Source organism: Larus michahellis, chromosome 4 (genome assembly GCF_964199755.1).
Source record: "Larus michahellis chromosome 4, bLarMic1.1, whole genome shotgun sequence".
NCBI classification, from domain to species: Eukaryota; Metazoa; Chordata; class Aves; order Charadriiformes; family Laridae; genus Larus; species Larus michahellis.
In genome coordinates, this window is record NC_133899.1 from 73,579,296 (window position 1) to 73,600,310 (window position 21,015).

The window sequence follows — 21,015 nt, forward strand, 5'->3', positions numbered from 1 at the left end:
GTAGTAAGGGAAGCATACCTGGAATTTAGATGTACTTTTGACTTACTTGACAATTCCTTTCATGTCTGAGTTGGAAGTTAAGCAGTCTCGCTCCTCACTGCGTACTTTCCAGCCTGTTTCACAGATTTCGGTGAAGTGTTTAAAATAAATAACTACAGTATTTGGGAGTGGGAAACTCGGGATAAAGCAGTGTCATAACAAAACCACTTTTTTTCTTTTGCAGCTAACAGAAAATCTTCGATTGGTGTAAAAAAGAACAGCAAAAATAGAACATTAACGAGACAGTCTATATCAAGAATTCCAGCATCATCAAATTCTACCTCATCTAAACTAACTCATATAAATAATTCCAGGGTACCAAAGAGACTGAAAAAGCCTGCAAAGCCTTTACTTTCAAAGATAAAGTTGAGAAATCAGTGCAAAAGGCCAGAGCAAAAGAATGCTTCTAGAAAGCTCGAAATGGGAAATTTAGTTCTCAAAGAGCCTAAAGTAGTTTTGTATAAAAACTTGCCCATTAAAAAGGATAAAGAATTGGAGGGACCAGTCAAAGTTGCAGTCTCCAGCGGATGCTTAACAAGGCATGCAGCAAGAGAACATAAACTGAATTCTGTGAAAGGTGCTCATGAGCATGGTGATATACCACCCTGCACATATATAACAAGGAGGTCAATGAGAACAAGAATGAATTTGAAGGAGACCTCTGACATAAAGCTTGAACCAAATAGGTTGGATAGCTATAAGAATAATTTGACCGGAACGCAATCGGACATTTTAGAGCAGCAGTCTCATGTGATAAATGAAACCGACGTGGCTCATGGACCATCGCATAAAGGGGATATCAGGTGCCAGAAAAATGATGCAGGCATGTCAAAAAAGAAATCTCGACAAGGAAAACCTGTGAAACCATCTGCAAAAATAGAAGAAACTGATACTACGCACAATACACCTGTGAAAGATGAAGTACCAGATTTGATTAGTTCTCATTCAGAACTCGGAGAGAGGAATAACATGGTGGACACACCTGTTGGCTATAAAGACTGTATCCCTGCGTCTGGTGGCTGCTCTGTTGTAACATCTGACAATTTTAAAGCAAAAGACAGCTTTAGAACTGCAAAAAGTAAAAAGAAAAGACGAATCACGAGGTATGATGCACAACTTATCCTTGAAAATAGCTCTGGGATTCCTAAACTGACTCTTCGTAGACGCCATGATAGCAGTAGCAAGGCAAATGACCAAGAAAGTGATGGAATGAATTCTTCAAAAATAAGCATCAAATTAAGTAAAGACCATGAAAAAGATAATAATTTATATGTAGCAAAGCTAAATAATGGGTTTAACTCAGGATCAGGCAATAGTTCAACAAAATTAAAAATACAGCTAAAACGAGAGGAAGAAAACCGAGGGACGTACCCTGAGGACCTTCATGAAAATGGTATGTGTTGTAGTGAAACTCTCTCCCTTTTGGAGTCAAGAATGGAAGTAGATGATTATGGTCACTATGAAGAGGAAACAGCAGATGAATCTTCATCAGAAGAGGACGATGAAGAGGAAGATGACTATGATGATGAATTTGATGACTTTATTCCTCTTCCTCCAGCGAAGAGATTAAGGCTTATTGTCGGCAAGGATTCAATAGATATTGATATTTCTTCCAGGAGGAGAGAAGATCAGTCTTTAAGGCTCAATGCATAAGCTTATAGGTCTTAAACTGACCTGGATGTCATTTTTAAAAAAAAATAAAAAATAAAAAAAAAACCCAACCCCACAACAACAACAAAAAAAAAACCAACAAAAATTCCATTTGATTATTCCTCAACTGAAGAACTTTCTGAAAACTTAGTGGCAGCACTTCTTAATTGTTTATTCACCTATCAACATAATATTGTAGAAAGTGTACAGCATACTGACTCTTCTTAAGTCTGATTTGTGCAGATTTTTATTGTACTTTTTAATAGCCTTCTTATGTGCAATTCTGAGTTAGAGGTAATGCTCTGTTGTAAAATAAAGGCTCAAGCAAAGTTATGAAATTGCATCAAATCTTTCCATGCAGGACAATGAGAATACAGTGTGGCTACATAATTATTTTTGATCAGTAAGAGCATTAGTTTGCTCTTACGATATTTGACTAAACAATTTAAAAAAAAAAATAAATCATAGTAGCAGCATATGAAGGTTTTCTAGTATATGTTAATATCACCAGCAATGATCTACAGCTTTTCGATTTATTTGCTAGATGTTTTTTTCCCCCCTTGGAGTTTGTCAGTTTTAACACTGTATGCTGTCCCAGACGTACTGTTTGTGGCCTTTGTTATAGTAGCAAACCGTTGGTTGGAAGTCAAATTGATTTCTTTAAAAAAAGAGGAAAAAAAAAAAAAAGAAAGGTGTTGACAATTTGCTGACTTTTTAGTACATTATATGTACAAGGGTAGCAGTATGCAGAATAAAAGTTTGGATATGGTGTATTTATTGCTTGTTTATGTAAATTAAACACCTTGTATTTAACACTTTTCAATACTTTTAGATAAAATTGTTCTTTGCAAGAATGATTGGTGCTTATTTTTTCAAGAATTTGCTGTGAAATAATGTGATTACAATGGGCAACATTTATCCAATGAACTGCAGCTATCCTAAATTGGTTCTTCATATTTTTCTGTTGCACTTGTAAAATGCTACAAGGAATTTAAAGAAAATCTATTCACTTTAACTTATGATAGTTTTATGAAATTAAAAACAACTAAGTCACAGCTTTTGTTCTGTGGTAACCTATAAATTGTTTGTCTTTTAAGAACCAGTTGTAAAAGACTGAAAAGATATGTATATGTTGTAAATATTTGTGTGTTGTGAGAAATTTTGTCATAAGAAATTGAGATAACTTGCCAGAAGGGTTTTTAAGTTTAGAAATACATCCATGCCAATAAAATAGGAAATTGTAAACCTAGTTTTAAACTCTGCATCAGTTGGAGTTCTTTGCTCATACGTAGTTCACTTAATACTTCAGAGTCTGCTTTATAACAATGAAGAGCATCAGGGCAATCTTTGGCTCTTTTCTTTTTAATAAAAGAATGTTAGGAAACTTCTGGGCACAATGAACTTGTTTGTATGTATAAACCGGCTCATTTATAAGCCAATTTTTTGAAACAGGTATAAAATGTCATAGTTGACATAACTGTATAGCACTTTGGTCTGTGCTGTTTTTGTTTCTACTCAACCATGGATAAAGGTTTAGAATGTTTGTGTCTAGGGGTGTAGAAACAGAAGTTGCCTCATAAAACACGTGCTGTTGGGTTAGTTGAATCCACTGTTGGCTGCATAATATTTTCATGTGAAGTCCAACACTCTCTGCCCAGAAGAGCAAGAGTTTGAGTTACGTGACCACTGTATTATCACCCAGTTGTGAAAGCGTCAGTGGCAATGGGTGGGTGAATTTGCACATGAGCTGATCGTAATGGTTTGGCCCATCTCTGACCCTCAGAGAAATGAAGAATTTTTTCAAAGAAATCGTTCCAAATGCATTTCAGTAGTTTGTTAGACTGCAAATCAGATGGTGGAATCTGCCTTCGTCTCCCTTCCCTTCTGTATTCCAGCAGAGAATTAAGTGTAGAATTAAACCTAATACTTGTAATTTTGTTTTTATAATGTCCAGTCTCTGTTAAAGGCCAGCTGTGTCTCATGTACGGAGTGTGTGTATTTTTAAAAAATGGATGGGCCTGTGTGTAATGCACAGTCTCTCCTGTCAGACCTGGGCTTTTAGTTCATGGAAGACTGAACACAGAAGCCTTGGTGAGTATGCTGACATTCGGAGTTCTGAGTCAGCTGTGGTGGATTGTCTTGTGGGCTTTTTAATTGTACTGTATCATATAAAAATTGAGCTATTAAAAGTTGGGTTACAGGGAAGATAGCTGTGTTATTAAGGGCTTGCTTTGTAGTAGGAACTTTACCAGCAAACAGTTGATGGCAAATCACTAATACCGCTCTTTGCTCAAGGATTCACTCGCATTTTCAGCTATGTGCCCTGCAAGTATGTGGCTGTATCAGCGAAAGACATGAAGAGCTGAGCAAAGCATCTGTGTGCCGTTTGTTCCCTGCCCCGTCAGTTATTCCTGCAGTGTGCTCTGGGGTACCAGTTCCCCTCCTTGGCTCCAGAGTCAGGTTTTCTTGCTGCTCTTCTGTCTCCCTGCTGCGGACTCACACTGAAGGGTCCTCTGGCAGTCTTGGTGCTTCTAGTGGGGATGGACTGGTTTGCAGGAACATCATTCACCTGGGTGTTTGAGGAAAAGGGGGTTGATGCAGCAAGTACCCGTTGCCAGCCAGCGTGGGTATTTACTGACCAGTATGCTCGAGCGAGGTAAGGGCTTGCTGAACCAGCATCAAGCAATGAAAGCTGATCATGAAACAGCCGGTGAAGAAACTGAAAGAGAATCCTGCCCTTAGAGGTAGAAGCTGTTTTCCTTGAGTAGATGTTCCTACTAACTCAGTTCAGCCAAGCCCGTAATGAGAGCTGCTTTGCTATTCTCCGATGTGGAAATAAGTACAAGCAGCTCTTCAGGCATCAGGAACTCTAAATTGCTCTTGTTCGTTGTGCAGAGTTCTTGTCTTGGAGAATTTGTGACAAAAGTTTTTAGTCGTTTCCAGGGTAGACTGGTCCATGGCTGTGTCCTGCTACACAGATTTTTTTGGTGTTACAAATGCCTTGAAATAACTAAAAATGTGTTGATTGTGTAGGCAGGGGTTGCACAACCCGAGTCTCTTCTGTCCTTCCCCTGCTGCTGAAAACTTTTTTTTTTTTAATTCATCATTTATATGTGAATTGGCAGATGATGATGGTTCCCTGACCTTAGTAGTAGGGGAAGATGAATGTTTGTGTCACATGTATGAGAACCTGACAACGTTGGAATGTTTTTTACTGTCCAATTCAGACCACAAAGCACTGTGAAGTTAATAGTAATTGGACTGTCAGGGACCCTGTCTATCCTTTATGTCCCTAATTTCCTAGGATACTGCTAAGAAAAGACGTTTAGGGTGACCGCAGCACATCGTTTAGCAGGTTGAAGAGCTGGAGGCAGTGTATTACAGATGGGCTTGGTCAGCTAGTTTTGTGTTAACGTGTGGCAGGTTGTGAGGCTTAAAAGGAAATATTACAACCACCTTGAAAATGTCAGGTTGGCCGTGGATTTGTGAGGATCCTGGCACAGGTAGCGCATACTGAGCTGCCGTTTACCTGAGGACAGGTTTAGCATCGGCTCTGGAACGTTTGGGTAGGAGATGTAGCTGTTAGCTGGCTTGCACCTTCGATGTGGTGAGCGAATGGGGCAGGGGAAAAAGTGTCGATTCTTCGTAAGACAAAACCAAATAACTGTTTCTTCACAAATCGGTGTTGTGGAGTTGTGAGTCGTCTTTAAAAAAAAAAAAAAATAAAAAATGCAGTGAGCATACGGGAGAGGGAGCACTCCGAAGTGCTCTGCTCAAGTAGGAGCTGCTGTAGACTCACTGTACAGTAAAATCGCTGCAAAATACATTACAGGCAGCTTGATACTATTCATATTGATCCCAGAGAGACAGAAAAGATGATTACTCGGTGTGTTTCTGCCTGCCTTGCGTAGGGCACGCTAACCTTTCCCGTGTCTCTTTGGAGGGATATAGAAAGGTATTTTACATTTATTTGAGGAGGAGTGATTTGATTGGAAATAGTCGAATAAGAATAAAGCCTCTCCTGCTTGACATGTATGGGGACATTGGGGAATTTCTGGAAAATTGCTTGTGCTGAGAAGCAGCAATGTTCCTGCAAACAGCAGAGGCTTGTGATTGTCAGATGTTGTTGTAATATTGTCTGAGATGCGTCCCCCCCCGGGAGTGCTCTCCTCTGCCTCTAACTCCAGCTATAGTGTGCAAGCAGGGAGCTTTGGACTTCAAAAAATTGTGTCTGATAAAATTGCGGTGGATTCTCTGCGAGATTAATGTGAGTGTCCTGTTACTGTCTCTCTTCCCTTCTGTTTTTCAACTGCTTTTTTTTTTTTTTTTTCCTTTGCCTCCAGTGTATTTGTTGGGCACTGCGTGTTGTCTCTGCGTGTACTTTGAATGCTCAGGTAGTGGCTTGCTGAGGTTTACAGGGTACAGTCGCACAGTGTTACGCTGTTGTTCACAATGCATTGGCTTTATGCGGTCACATTGCCAGCCACTATGTGTAATACACGTCCAAGGTATTCCACAAAGTATGTATTCGCGGCTGCTTGCTTTTTTTTTTTTTCCTGGTTTCTTTTTGTCTGTCTTGCCTAGCGCTGCCAGTGCATGCTCTTTAAAATAAGCTCAGAAATGGAATTCTTCCGCTTCTCATATCTGTGTGGTTGGTCGCCCTTTTTAGAATGAAAGGGTGAAGGTTTGGGAGCGTAAAGTCACTGAAGTATGCATTGTATCTGTTAGCATCACGTATTTTCCTAAATCCCCTTCCCCAGTGAGAATTCTCTTGTTTGGGCCTGGCCATAAGTAAACCTGTGGCCTCACGTAGTCTCTGTTGCCCCTTCCTAAACTCTTGATTTCCCAAGTTAACAAGGTTATGGTAGCTTGTCTGTCTGCAGCATCGTTTCATGGCAGCGACACTACCTCCGTATTTACTTTTTTTGCCTGTTGCAGCTGCTGCTTTTTGTCCTGTGGTAGCCATGCTGGAGTTCACATATCTTATTTACACTAATCCCATTAAGTATTTTTATTATTGCAAGGTATACATGGGTTTTTTTCAGTGTTACTCCTCCTCCCCACAGGCAAAGAAAATCCATGACTTTTTCCCAGGCAGCTACGTTTGATTTAACTGTAATTTTACTCGTTTTCATCCCTGCACGAAACCTGATCGGAACAGTTCCTGCCACAGGAGCGGTAGCTCAAGTGGTGGTGTTGGCGTTACAGGTATGTCAGCGCTGGAACAGGTACGGGGCCAACTAAACAGTGTTGCTCGGGAATCGTTTTAGCTTAACAAGCAAAGATTCATGGTTTTGGTAGTGAGTTTCAGTCAAGTGTGGAGCTATCAATGGGTCCAACAAGCCATAGATTTTTCCACTGGTGCTTTATGATGTTCATTAGAAGTCAGTTCTATTTCGTAATTAGATTTATAGTCTTTTCTGCTCCAATTACTGTGTTTGCCTGCGACATTTTACAACAGAATTGCTTGTAAGCTGCTAGATCTAAGGTAGAGAATGACAGCGGTTGGAACGCTATTGGATAGGACGTGATTTTATTCGTATCTGCATAACCCCTGTGTATACAGCATTAGGACACGACTGCTGGGTTCAGCTGTTTTGTATCTACAGTGAAATCCAGAAGCCAAACTATTTGTATCCCGTTTAAATACGGGACCGAACGCAGGTTCTGAGGTCATGTTGGTCACTCCTGAAAATCCAATATATTTTCTTTATTTTTCACAGTTGCGTATCTGTTGATGGCTGAATAACACATGAGGTTTTTTTGAAGTCTTCAGTTGTTACAGAATCTGTAGATGTCCCATGCATTTTCTGGCTTTCATTTAAAAGCGTTTTGAAAGGGAAAAAATATTTTTGTGTTCTTCTGTTGGGGAGGAGGGGGAAGGAAGGGATATGTTTTGAGGCAGAGTAGTTTTTTATCTTTTCCCATCCTCTCTCAGAGCTGCTGCCTTAACTTTTATATTGAAATTGTGGCTTGTAAAATCAAGTGGAAAAACAGTTTCACGCACCCCCCTCAAAACCCATGCTGTTCCATGCTGCGTTGTGTAAGGTTTAAGCCCAGAGTAAGTCCTCATCTGGTAGTTCTGGTAACTCTGAATTACGAGGTTGGTATTGAGTAGCAGAGATGATTCAGCTGTCTGGAGTTAAGTGACTAATGGGGAAGGATTCCGGCTTGGGGAATATGTTGTGTAATAAAACAAAAATCTTTTTTCAGGTTTATTAGATTTCTAGCAAAAAAGCCCAAAGCTGTTGGTATATCTACTTTTAATTTACAGCACCGGATGACAAACATAATTTCTGGTGAAGCTAATCATACGTGTGTGTTTTGGTAGATACAAATAGCATCAAGCGTGAACTCAAGATGGAGGAAAAACAGCAGGAGAGAAGGGAGAAGGATTAAGGAAAGGTTAAAGTATTGGGATGGTGATGGTGTTCTGAACACTTTTAAAAGTTTCAAGAAAACCTGAAATGTAGCATCTTTTTATTTAAAAAAAAAAAAAAAAAAGGTCAAAACTTAGTCTTATTCTTGGTAGAAAAAATACACAAGATATTAATATTTCCGAGGTTTGTAATACACAGATTCTAAAGCTGTGCTTATACCTCTGAAACACTGACGGCAGTAGTATTTGCAAGTACAGTCACTTAACAAGGGGTGAGTTTACACCACTGAGCTTCAGCCAGTTGTGGGGAAACAGCGGCAGGATTACTCTTAAAAGGAGTGTGTGAACCTGTTATCTATGTGCAAATCTTACGCTACCGGTCACTGTCAGAGACTGCATGTGGGGAGAGATGGACCTTTTTTGGCCTGAGTCAGTACAGCTTTGCTCATACAAGGTGTGTCAGGATGGACAGGGCTTCCAGAGGGTTGAAGAGGGAAGAGCTGTGAGGAGGGGTTGGTGGGAAGGAAGGGACAGTGATCGCCGTCGGCTAGTGAGAGCCCACAGGTGAGATAAGGGATGAGCTGATCGCTGTCTTATGCTTGCTTGTGTGTAACGCTTCTGTTTGTTAGGTTGGGCAGTAATTACACTGTCAGTAAAAGTGGTGTAATCAAATACTATGGCTAGTGTTATTAGGCTAATCAGTAATTAGTTCATATATACGTACCCCGTCTCACAGCTCTGTCAGGCAGAGCGCTTGGATATCACGGCAATGGCATCAAGCATCCCATTAAATGGGACGATCCCTGCTGGGTCACGCAGTCCTGTGTACTGCTTCCATCTAGGACTTCAGTGTTTTCCTCCATCCTCAGCTTTTCCAATATCACACTTCCATCCCGTGCAGCCGACCTGAATACAAGATGCAGCTGCCGCCCTAGAAGCGGTGCATCTACAGAGGGAGGAGAGAGGCGTCCAGAGATTGGGACAAAAAGACCTGACGGCTTGTGCCTAGGAGTGCAGAGCAGCAAGTCAGTTCCCGCGGTCAGCAAGAACCCCGAACGGAGCTCCCAGCAGGTGCTAATCTTTGTCCTCATGCCGCTGTGGATGGCTGGTGCCAAGCATCACCTTAAGGACCGTTGCCTCGGTCAAACGGAGACCTTCACCCCTGTGCAGCTGCAGCGCAGTCCCATCACTCTGGTGAGTTGTGCTGGCAGCACCGAAGCCAGGTCAACAGTGGCCCTGTTGCTGGGAACCAACATCAGCACCTCTTTGCCGCCTTGGTTGCCGAACTGGGTGACATCACTAACGATGTTCGTGTATCCTGTTACATCAAAGCTGGCGTGCTGCAAATGCCGGAGGAGGCAGGAGTCTGGGAAAGGGAAGTGGAAGACCAAAGTTCACCTCTGGTGGTGCAGCTCTCTGCCTTCAGCACTCTGATGTTTCTGTTGATGGTCCTCCCTCCCCCCTCAGGACGTGGCGTTACCTTGTGTTGTTCTGCTGAAAAGCTGAGATGTGTTCCCCCTGCCCAGACACGGCTGTGGTGGTTAATCACTAACAGGGAAATGATCCCCCTAGCTCTCTCAGTTCGACTCAGCCTCATGAGCGTGTACGTAGAGGGTAACCCTTGCACGCATCTCTGGCCTTGCTGGAGAGGGAGGGACTGCTTAGATGTGTAGCTTTGGAATTGCGCTTTGTGCGAGACCCTTTGGGATAAGAGCCGTGTGCTCTAATTGCATTTCTGTGGCACAGGCAGATCCCTTTTGAACATAACTTGAATTCTGAGTCTCCTGGGTTTATCACTCTTGCTCTGAGAGAAAACAGTATTGTCCTTGTGGCGTTTTAATCCTTAGAGTACTTAATTGTAGTCTTAACTTCAAATTTCAGGTTACTGGATTCTGACTGTGAGCAGTTTTCATGAACAGGATACCCACACCCTGTTCCTTTCCAAGGTGTTTGCAAAGGAATTCCTACTTTGCTGCAGAAATATTTTCCGGAAGCCTTTTTTTTTTTCCTGTTAAGTTTGTGAAGAAACCCTGAAGCAAACAAAACTCAAAGCAACGCTGTCTCCAAGGCTTATAGCCAGCTTGCGAAAATACTGCAAGTTATAAAAAGATTAAACTCAAATCAAACTCAGCGCAAAATCTTTTCGGCTGACTTTGAAATGTATTTTCACACAGTAACAACCTCCTGCTTTTCAAAAACAAACAGATTTCCGTGAGGCTGACCGTGTTAAAGCTCCCCTATAAATCAGTGTAAAGAAGCGGGCGTTTTCAGAAGCTCATTTGAGGCACCTCACATGAAACTTAACCCACCCGTAGAGTAAAAGCCTCAAAGTGAATTTTAAAGAAACAAGTAAGAAACTCACACCCTGCTTTTCTTTTCCCCTAGCAAGCCAGCTGGCTCCTCCCGCCTGCCCGTTGGTTTAGGATAGCAGTATTTTGCATTTGGAAAATTGCTCTGTAAATACGCTTGTTGCATTTTAGCGGTTCATCTTCCGTACCTCTAGCAGGGGCTTGTCTGTTGCAAGCCGGGCTCCAGCGTGGATGTCGGTAACGCTCGGCAAAATTTTACTGTCAGAGGTGACACCTGGTTTCTCCCTGGGCTTGTCTGTGCTGAGGACAGAGCTGGCACCCGCCGGCTGCAGCTGCTGGGGCAGGGTTACGTCTGAGGTGGGCCTCCGTGCTGCTGTTTGGGGTCAGAGCCTGCCCGCAAAGAGCCGCCCACTGCGACCCATTAGTCCCTTCGAAAAGCCGAATCTACCCTAGAGCGGGATGTTGAGGGTGATGCTGGTTGGTACCTGGAGGAAAGATCTCCAAAAGCCCAAACGCCTGATGCGGCTTTGCTCCAAAGACGGCTTTTTCTCTGCCTCCTCTCGTTCGCTTGGCTTCTCTCGACAAGTTGGTTTCCATCCATTGGCTGCTCACTGCGTGTTCCCGGCACAAGGCGGCACTCGCGTTCCAGGAGAGGGGTTTCCCTGCGGCCCAGCTCCCCTTTGGAAACCAGTACGTCTTAGTTACAAGCTGTTTGGCCATTTATTGCTTTTTATTGTGTGATACCCCGGGAGTGCATCTGAATGATACGCGGAGGGGGGAGAAAACAACCAGCCAGCAGCGATCTGGAGGGGAGGGAGCGATCCGATTTACGCTCGGCCCTGGGGAATCGGGGAATAACTCGATGCTGAATGCAGCTGTGCCTCTTGCTCGTTTTAATCCTTTCGCATTCCAGCAGGAGGTGGTTTCCCCTTTCCAGCCTTATGCATGCCTGTCTCCTGCGTTTCTGCTGTTTCCATTAGTCGGAATAAGTCCTGGCCAGGGCAGGCCGTGTGTGCGCTGCGCCTTGCGTCCTGCTGGGAGCCGCGGTGTGAAAGGCCCTCAGACGAGGGGAAGTGCAAGTAGAGGAGGAATGGGGCTAGTGAGGGAAAGAGTGGAAAGAGGCGAGCAGCGGAACATCCTCCTCTCGTCCGCCGAGTTCTGTAGGAATCCTTTCTTGGTCGGGAGCCAGCATTAACACTTGCCTCAAGAATGCTGTGTGCGTTCTTGCGGGGGAGGGGTTGCTGGCTGGTCCCACAGCTCCCAAAATCAAGGGAGAACAAGTTGGCTGCTGCCTGTTCTGTTGCCGTGCGGCACTTCAAAATCAATATTTGCTGAGGGGTTGCACCTCTGTGCTATCAGCAGCAGGAAGATCCTGGCCCCCTAGTCAGCATCTCTTTCTGGAATACCGAGCTCTCCTGTTTGCTTTACTTGATGTTCTTCCCCACGCTGCAAGGTTATTTATTATCTAAACTGACCCAGTAGATTAATTTCTATGAAGTATTAATGAAAACTATGGAGGAATACAAGCAGTGAAGGATGCAGCCGAACGCTGCCCGGCCTTCCTTCAATCCAGGCTTTGTCGCCTTTTTCCTTTGTACCGCAGCCCTGGCTCACTGCTCTCACGGAAACCATGGGGTTAAGTCTCAGGACTCTTACTTTTGCCCTGTGCCTTTTTTGGATCAAGAATTACCAAGAACAATGCAGCAATAATCTACCCGGTATCACAATTATCTGTGAAGGAGATCAGAGTTACAGTGGCGAAGGGGTGGAGGCACTGGGGCACTGAAACGCAAACCGGCTTCCTTAAGGGAACGTAGCAGGGAAGTGGCAGACTCTGAAATAGCACTGATCTCCTAAACACTGCTTAAAGTGCAGAGAAAAGACTTCATGCGTCATCTTCTGTGCGGGTTTAAGCATTCCCTGACACTGACTGGCTGGTCCAGTGGGACGACAGTGGTCAGAGATGCAGGAAATCTCGCCTGGCTGTTAAAGGCTGGTTTTGTGCTCTTGAGCTGGGCCCCAGAATCTGAATTTTACTTGTGTAGAAAAAGAAAGCAGAACAATACCCAAATCTGATCTGCTCGGAAAGTCTGGCTCGGGTTGTGCGCTCCAGAAAGTCAAATTGACTCGCGGAAAGGAAGGTGAGGGTGACAGGAGGCCCTGCCAAATCTAAAGCATATGTAGATGCTTTTAATCAGTGATGAAATAGCCACGGATATCGGTGGGGTAAGGGCCCCGAGAGCTGAGCTTTGCCAGAGCTTGCTGAGAGAAATGCCTCTGCCAGCAGCAGCAGGCCAAGGGAGGCGGAAGGGAACCTGCGCCCCCACCTCAGCCACCCAGGTTGTGTTACGTGCTCACTGGTGGAGGTGGGCGGCTGGGTGACAGAGCAGAGGGCTGTGCACTGCGGAGCGCTACCGTCCCGTGCCGCAGCCCCAGCAGCAGAGATGGCAGCCCCGGGGGGAAAGGAGCAGTCTGTTCGAGTGCCTGGGAATCAGGCCGCGTGGTTGCTTTGCTCAGGGAAGGCTGCAATGTATATTATTTTTTCTAGCCTTGAGCTTTTCCAACCCTTCTCCTGTGTGTCCTTCGCGCTTGCCTGGCCAGACTTGCCTCACACGTCACTGAAGCGTTTGAAGTCTGGCTCCTGATATGTGTTCTGTCTGTAAAACGGGGATGACACTACCTGTCACCAGTCTAATAAAGCTATAAGCTCCTCGGGACAAGGACTTTTCCACGTTTTGTAAACTTTTATGTGTGTATTAGGAGTCTTGAAATCGATAGCTATAACTCCCATAGTTACAACAGTAAAATAATTAGAAGACCTCTTTCCTCTTTTAGCTGGTAGGAGATGTAGGGCAACAGTAACTTTCTTCCATTCCTTTTTATCTTTTTGAAAAGCTCTTTCCCCCCTTCCCCCCTATACAAACCTAGCATATCTGTAAAAATGAAGACTCGCACCTTTTTTATGTTGCCAAGCAGTTGCAGTCAGTAAGAATCTCTTTAGGCTAATTAGATTTTGCAAATACATTCTGGTTCTCTTGTTGGCACCTGTAGACCAAAAAAAAAAAAAAAAAAAAAAAATTGGTGTGCCTCTTCCAGGGCCTGACTGTTATGGTGGCAGTTTCCCAGTGCTTGGCAGACAGGAGCGCTGCTGCGCTTGACTGCAAAATGGTGTAAGAAGGAGGAGTCTTGGCTCTGGAAAGCAGCTGTAAAACCAAGAGGAATAGCCCTGTGTCTTCTGACCTTTGCCGATGGCGTGGTTGCCCAATGTGGTATCACGTGATGCCTCTTGTAGCCTATTAAGAATCAAACAAGACTTTTTTTTTCATCCTTGCATCACCCGGATGAAAGCTTCCACGCAGCTGGCGTAGCATGTGCAACCAGACAAGGTGGATGGCTTTGGTCAAACTCCAGGGATTTGGAAAGCGTTAGGTTTTTTCGTAGCCCTGCCACTGCTTCCTGCCGCCGGGCAAACCTGTCCCCCTTTTCTCCTCTGTAAAATGGAAATAATTCTTCTCTCATTTTCAATCGTGTGTATTTAAATAATAACTTTTTGTACAGCAGAGATTATCAGCTGGGGTTGTTTGGCCTGGAGAAAAGGAGGCTGAGGGGAGACCTTGTCACTCTCTACGACTACCTGAAAGGAGGCTGTAGCCAGGTGGGGGTCGGTCTCTTGTCCCAGGTAACAAGCAATAGGAGAAGAGGAAACAGCCTCAAGTTGCACCAGGGGAGGTTTAGATCAGATATTAGGAAAAATTTCTTCACCAAAAGGGTGAAGGGTGAACAGGCTGCCCAGGGAAGTGGTTGAGTCCCCAGCCCTGGAGACATTTAAATGTGGTGCACAGGGACGTGGTTTAGTGGTGGACTTGGCAGTGCTAGGCTAACGGTTGTATTTGATGATCCTGAAGGTCTCTTCCAATCTAACTGATTCTATAATTTTGAAAAGTGCTTGCAGGCACTGTTTCCTGGATCCTGGCCTACTGCGCCACTGGGTAGCTCCACTGGTTGGAGCGTGGAGGACGTTCTGGGCGGCGCTTGGCAGCAGTGCCGTAGCAGGAGGAAGACAACGTTGCTGTTGTCTGTGCAGGCTGGTGCGGTGCTGGGCTCTGCACCGGCGCCTGGAGGTGACAGCTTGTGTGACCACCCCGGGCTCCTCTAGCCAGGACAGAGCCGCGCACTGGGAAGGGCAGCATGGGGGGGTCTCGCCCCCTGCCCTCCCCAGCTTGAACCTGCGAGCATGGGGACTGTCCGCCTGTGAGCTCCGTGGGTGCACTGTTTGCTTGAAGATAATGGTTTGGGATGTGATTTTTTTTTTCTTTTTAATTTTTTTGGGGGGGAGGGGGCATTCCACACAAATGATGTCAAGGGAAATGAATGAGCTTGCTCCAGCTCCAGCTAAACTGCGTTGCTGCGAACGCCGTCTTCTGTCATGGCCCTCATCTTCAGCTCCCCTTCCTTCACCTTCTGCCTCCTCTCACAGCATTGGAGCACCTTTGTGCTAGGCCGTTGAGGCTGGCGTTCAGTGAAAGTGCTTGGGGTGCGCGGTGGTGGGGAAAAGCTGTTTAAAAAGTTTTTAAACTGCCTTTCCCACCACCGCACACCCCAAGGCTGCTTCCAACGCCCCGTCCCACAGCCCACGTCTCTGTCACCGGTCCCTGGGTTCAAGTCACTTCCTTCCCAGCGCTGCGTCCCGTGCGTCTCTGCCCCAAGCCGCAGCGCCATGGCTCGGCGGCAGCTCCTGCAGTCACTATGGTGACAGTGATCGGGCTAAACGCGACAACGGCTTACTCTGGAATTTGGGGCTGCTTTGGGGAAAAACTTTCAATTCTAGCAAAAGTAACCTCCAGAGGCTTGTTGCTGCGTAGGTATCTGTTTGGAGGTCAACTGTTTCCCTGGCTGTGGATTATATTCCTGGTGACACATGCATAGAAAACCAGAGGAAAACTAGGGGTTGTGGAGTTCAAAACCACTGCTGCCAAAGTTCCTGTCTTCATGGTGTCTTTTGTTATATCAGGAAAAGTTCCAAAAAACGGTAGCCTGGTTACCGCTTAAGGAAGGGTTTGCGGTTTCTTGCTGACAAGTTCTTTCTTTATTCCTTTCTTTCCTTCTTTCTTTATTCCTTTCTTTCCTTCTTTCTTTATTCCTTTCGTTCCTTCTTTCTTTCTTGTTTCTAAATAACCAAGAGGGGATATAATGGAGCAAACCTTGTGATAATTAAGCCTCTGTGGCATTGTATCTCAGTACATCTGATACAAAAACATCTACTGACATGGGCTGTGATTCTTAGTGCTGCTGTAAGCTGAACTGCTCTGGGAAAATTTCCAAGGAATAACGGGCAGAATTCTCAAGGACGAGACAAGGAGGACAGCACGAGGTATCTGTTCAACAGCAGTCCTGGGAAACGAGCGTGGCAGGGAGGCTGCTGTAGCAGTGACTGGCATTAATAACAGCGTTACTCTCTATCGTGGTGTGCCGGCGGAAAGATGTAAGAGGTTTTCTGTGTGGATGAGCCTCAAATTAAGGGCAAAACTTGAGTAGTGGATTTTGCAGCAAAGACTTGAAGTTATACGGCTGTTAGGGGAATAAAATATTTTCACTGGGGTGAGATCCGCAGCTGTCTGCTTGGAGATGGTCATCGCTGGTAAAGGCATGCCCTGAGACAGCCGTCTTTGAAGAGCGTAGCTGCAACAATTACATCTCTGCTGTGTGCTATCTCTGAGTGCGTGCTACAAAGAAGTCTACAGGCACACGCTGTGATTTTTAATGCTGCTGTCAGCTGAACCACTCTGGGAAATCTTCCAGGCAGCGCCAGGCAGAGTTCTGAAGGACAGATTGAGAACAGTGCAAGGTATCAGTCCTGGGATACTACTGTGCTAGAGATGTAGCCTGAAAGGGGGTACAGTTTTCAATGTGTAGCTTTTAAGTTAGTACAAGCAGGCACGATCAAGTGCTCGCAAACAGCTTGTGTTACGAGCGGCTCCCAATACTCCGATTTAACAGTATCTAGGCCCGTGCTGAAGTCCCCTCTTCTGTACATGAGTGAATTGGAATTTCAGACGTAAAGCTGTGTGTGTCCTTCCTTTGGCTAGAGGAGTATATTACACCTGAACAGTGTTGCAATTCTCGAGGCAGTAGTCGGAGTATGACAGTTTACTTCTCTAGTGTTGCTTTGCTGTTAGTGAATGTTATCTAAGCCCCTCAGATCATGCAGTTCATGTTGATTTTGGAGCCTGGTGGGTGATCCTATCCGGTGGTCAGGGCAAACAGTTCACGCCGCAGCCAAAGTTCACTCTAGCGGGTCTGAGTTGTCATCTCTGCTTCCAGTTTGCGTTGCCAAAATGGTATAAAAAAGGGAGGGGTTGAGTGGAAGTGGGTGAGGCAGTTTAACTCGTATTGTTGATGTGTCCATTCAAAGGGCAACATCAGAATCAGCTGAGCGTGAGTAAATTACCATTTATGAGGGCCTGACCTTAAACTCTGAACTTCCACAGTTGAGGAATTACTAAAGGGCTGCAGAATGATATGTCCGCTGAAACAAGGATGACTCGAACTTTGATGTAGATGTCATGTCCACCTCGGCTTTGTAATGTGCTCTGAGATAACGGCATGTGTTAACTTCACAGGAAGCCGTTTTGCCATCTCACCATAGACCTGTTGGCTGGGACCATCCAAGGGCCAGTGCTTTTACAGAGCTCATCATCTCCAGGGCTTTCCATTCAGAAGACAGCTCTAGTCAAGGAATTCCTGCTTCCTGTTAAGGCTGGGCGTGCAGCAGATTTTCTCTGTTGACATTAGCAAGTCTCTGCAGGCTTCATTTTAGTGCCTTTCTAGCTCTTTGCTTGGATGTTTCATTCCTTCAGTTGTGTGTCTTAAGTTTTAAAATTCTTTTCAGATGGTCTATTCTGCCTGCTGGCACCGCACTGCCTGGATATGACTGTGTCTGAAAGCACAACAGCAATGCTTAGACTGTGATAGTCGTGTACATGGAGACTCCCTTTTTCCAAGGAGTCCCATGGAAAAGATGAGGGGTAACAGGTACAAGTTACTCCTGGGGCGATTCCGATTGGACACAAGAGGAAAATTTTTCACAATGAGAAGAATCAGCCATTGGAATAATGTCCCCAGGGAAGTGGTGGATTCCCCATCATCAGACACTTTTAGGATTCAGCTGGACAGGGTGCTGGGCCACCTTGTCCAGACCATGCTTTTGCCAAGAAGGTTGGACCAGATGATCCTTGAGGTCCCTTCCAACCTGGTATTCTGTGATTCTATGAGTTTGATTTCGTCACTTTTTGTTTAAGTCTGGGCACCTATTTAAACAAGGAGAAAAATTACCAAACAGGGTAAGCTGTTGCAAGAAGCTAAGTTCAGCTGAAGTTTTGGGTGAGGTCTTAGATGGGTTCTGACAATTCGTGGGCTCTTTTTGAATTCTACTTGGATGAAAATCTATGTAGAGAAAAAAAGGTTTTGTTGTGATTTTGTTCCTTTGTGGAGGATTCTGGTTAAAGGGCAGATCTCAAAGTGCTCTTAGGAAGAAAAGGATATTTGCCTGGATAGCTCTTCTCTACTGCCCATCCTGTCCACAGGGTTGGGGATGAAAGAAGTTTTCAGTTCTACTGTGGGATAGAGGAAGCAGCCCAAGTTCACAGAGCCCAAGGCTGGCATTTTTTGATACTACCAGCTGCCACAAAAGCCAATGGCAGGTTCATCCCTGACCTCCACGGTAGCAGCAGAAGGCCAACATTATATACTCCAGAAAATGGTTCCTCCAGGGTCTGTAAATCCTGTGCTGTTTTCCTGCTTCTGGGGCAGTGAGAGGACACCTTGTGTCACTTGCGCTCTGAGGGCAAACTATGCAGCAAGGGTGGCAATAGTGCTTTAAGCTGTTAAACTCAGTGTGCAGGGATGGAGCTAAATATCTAATTGAGAAATAGCCGTGGCCAGACCGCTGCCAGCCAGTGAGCGCCACTGTCTGTTTTGGTATTTGCAGAAGTTCATGCTGCCGCTCTAGCTGCAGAACGCAGGGTGGTGGAAAATGGTGTCTTCTTGACCTGTTAATGAGAGAGAGAAACACAGCAGCTGACACTACGGACTAACCTTATTCTTGGTCGGTGTATTGGGTCTGGTCGAGGTGGAGTAAATTTTCCCCACAGCATGGGGAAATCCCCATGGTGCTGTGTATCACACTGGTAGCTGGAAAGGCGTTCATAACACACCAGTATTTTGTCTTCTGCTGAGCCGCGCTCACACAACTTCGAGGCTGTCTCTCCAACATTCCCCCTGTCACCAGTAGGCTGCTGGAAGTGGGCGAGATCTTGGGAAGGGACATAACCAGGACAGCTGACCTAAACTGGGCATTGCCTGCTGATGAAGAGTAGAAAACAGATCTTTTCTTTTCCTTTGCTTCTGCACACGGCCTTCACTTTCGCTTTCTAAAACTGCCTTTATCTTGACACACAAGGTTTCTTTCCATCTTGTTTTCTCCCTGTCCTGCTGAGAAGGGGAGTGGCAGAGCGGCTTGGTGGGCACCTGGCACCCAGCCAAGGTCAACCCACTGCAGTTGGAAATACTGTTTGCCGTGGTTCAAGCTGAACACAGCCTCCCAACCCTTTCTGCTCTGTTTCTCATCTGCCATTATATTCAGCGTGCACAAGCTTTTTGTTATGAACTGGGACGCTACGTGAGAACACGACGTCTTCACCCAGAGCAGAAGGGCAACAGTTTCTCTGCAATGACTTCCACTTACGAGGGACAGCAAAAACATCGGTCCCGTAGCCAGGTTTGAAGGCTTTGGTTTCTCCAACTTCTACCAATTTCCTCTCTTTCAGATGCTCTGGAAATGGGTCAAGGCCAGCTGAGTTAGCAAGTGAGACGACAGAGGGGCCTGAGTGGCACTTGCATGAAAGATGGCAACAGGAGAACAGGGGAGGTAGAAAGAATGGGACCCGAACAGCGGTAAGAGTGACCTTGACAGGAGAGAACACCAGGCAGTGATGGCCCAGGAGAGGGAAGTGCAATAGGCAGTGGAAAGCGGAGACTTTGGAAAGATTAACAAGACTAAACTGTACTGAGGAGGAGGGACCTTGCATGGAGATTTCCAGGCAACTGTGCAACCATTTTGTTATGTAGTGAAGGAGATAAACACACACACCCCGTGTGACAGAGAGCAGAAATCTAAGAGTAAGGGATTTTTTTGTTTCCTGCCCCAATTTTGTGAAAAAGTTTGCCCTTTCTCTGGAGTTGCTGACTTTTCTTCTAGAAGCTACTTCTTCAGAAGGCATAGTCAATTTTGCAGTTCCCCGGAGCATGGACTTTAATTACACACGTCTGTGTAGTGCCTTTGTTTGGAGAAGTGTTGTGCAAAAAGAGAAATCTGAGTTTTTACAGCTGGTCGAGTAATAAAGTAATAATGATTTAAAGGAAATTCCCCTCTCTGTACAAATCAAGGCATGCCGAGTTCACCCCTCCCCTGAAGCTTGTGCCACCACCCGTGCAAGCAAGGCAACTAGTTGGAGCAGGTGACATTTCTTATCTGCTTTGAGGTTCCAGTCAGCGGCGGATCAGACCCACTGAGGGACTGAGAGAAATCCGTCCTGCCAGCTCTGCCACTCACTTAGCAGGTTCACGGAAGACTGCGGGGTCGATATTGCTGCACCGTTGACTCAGTAAAATTTTGAATTGCCCTAGTTTTGCTGATTTCATTCTGTCTTGGGGCCCAGAAGTGGCATGTGAGAGCTCAGGTGGTTGTTTCTTACCTTTTTCATCAAGTTCGCTCGGGTGCACATGGAGGAGTGGCCCTACTTTCCCTTTGGCGATCTAGGAAAGGTCCCGTTACTCAGCTTTGCCTCAGGGAAAAGTTGAGGATGGATTGTCTTGCCTGAAGGAGCACAAAAGGAACATGAAGCACCTGGACTGGACACTGTCCACCCTCCATATCCAATACCATCTCCCTTGGTATTTCCAGTCAGTCTCTACACTGAAAGAGTTTGGGGGTGGGCTGACGCAGCCAGAAGAAAGCTGGAGATCATTCTAGCAGCTACTGACAGGCAGTGCTTTCCTACAGCATGTGTCCCACATGGGTCACGGCGGCAGCTCTCAGCTTGCTCTGGTTTATGTGACAGCTGGCACAATCCAAGCTCAATCCAAGATCTGCAACTTCTGGGCTGCCTTTGGCCAGATGCTTCTCAAAAGCAAGATCATGAGGCTTGGTTGGATCAGAGTGACCTCAGTGAAGGCCTCAGCATTCAGAACAGATGGTCCTTCTGGCTTAAGAGCTTTGGCAGATGCTCCTGCTTTCATGTTCACTTACTTTGCGTAAGAGGGGTTGTTTAAAAGAAGACTTAAAAACCTGGACTCTAAACAAGGTGCTTTTGGTGCTGATACTTTTACCTTATTAGAAAGCTCTTTTGCCCCAAATAATGGAGGACTACCCCTCACTTCTTAGATCCTCTTTGCTGAGCTTTTTGTGATTACTTCAGACCTTGGAAGTAAAAGGAAGGCTCCTGTTAATTTGAATGATTGCTAGCTTTTGCTAGCTGAACAGCTTTTGCTGTTCAATGTCCACTACACCCTAGTCAACTGAAAGAGAACCACTGATGGCGGGAGCACCTGGTCCAAGAGGGCTGAAGAGCTGGAATCCAG

General features: G+C 45.4%; 1 protein-coding gene across 5 annotated transcripts in view; it reads left to right on the forward strand.

Annotated features, from left to right (window-relative positions):
- The window catches only part of KMT5B (lysine methyltransferase 5B), a 31,407-nt gene extending 28,945 nt beyond the window's left edge, over nucleotides 1-2,462 (forward strand). For all 5 annotated transcript variants that reach the window (XM_074585563.1, XM_074585562.1, XM_074585561.1 and 2 more), the window contains one exon: nucleotides 224-2,462. In XM_074585563.1, the coding sequence (XP_074441664.1) occupies nucleotides 224-1,692 (1,469 nt within the window). In that variant the 3' untranslated portion in view covers nucleotides 1,693-2,462. The remainder of the gene's footprint in view (nucleotides 1-223) is intronic.
- The last annotated feature ends 18,553 nt before the right edge of the window (nucleotides 2,463-21,015 follow it).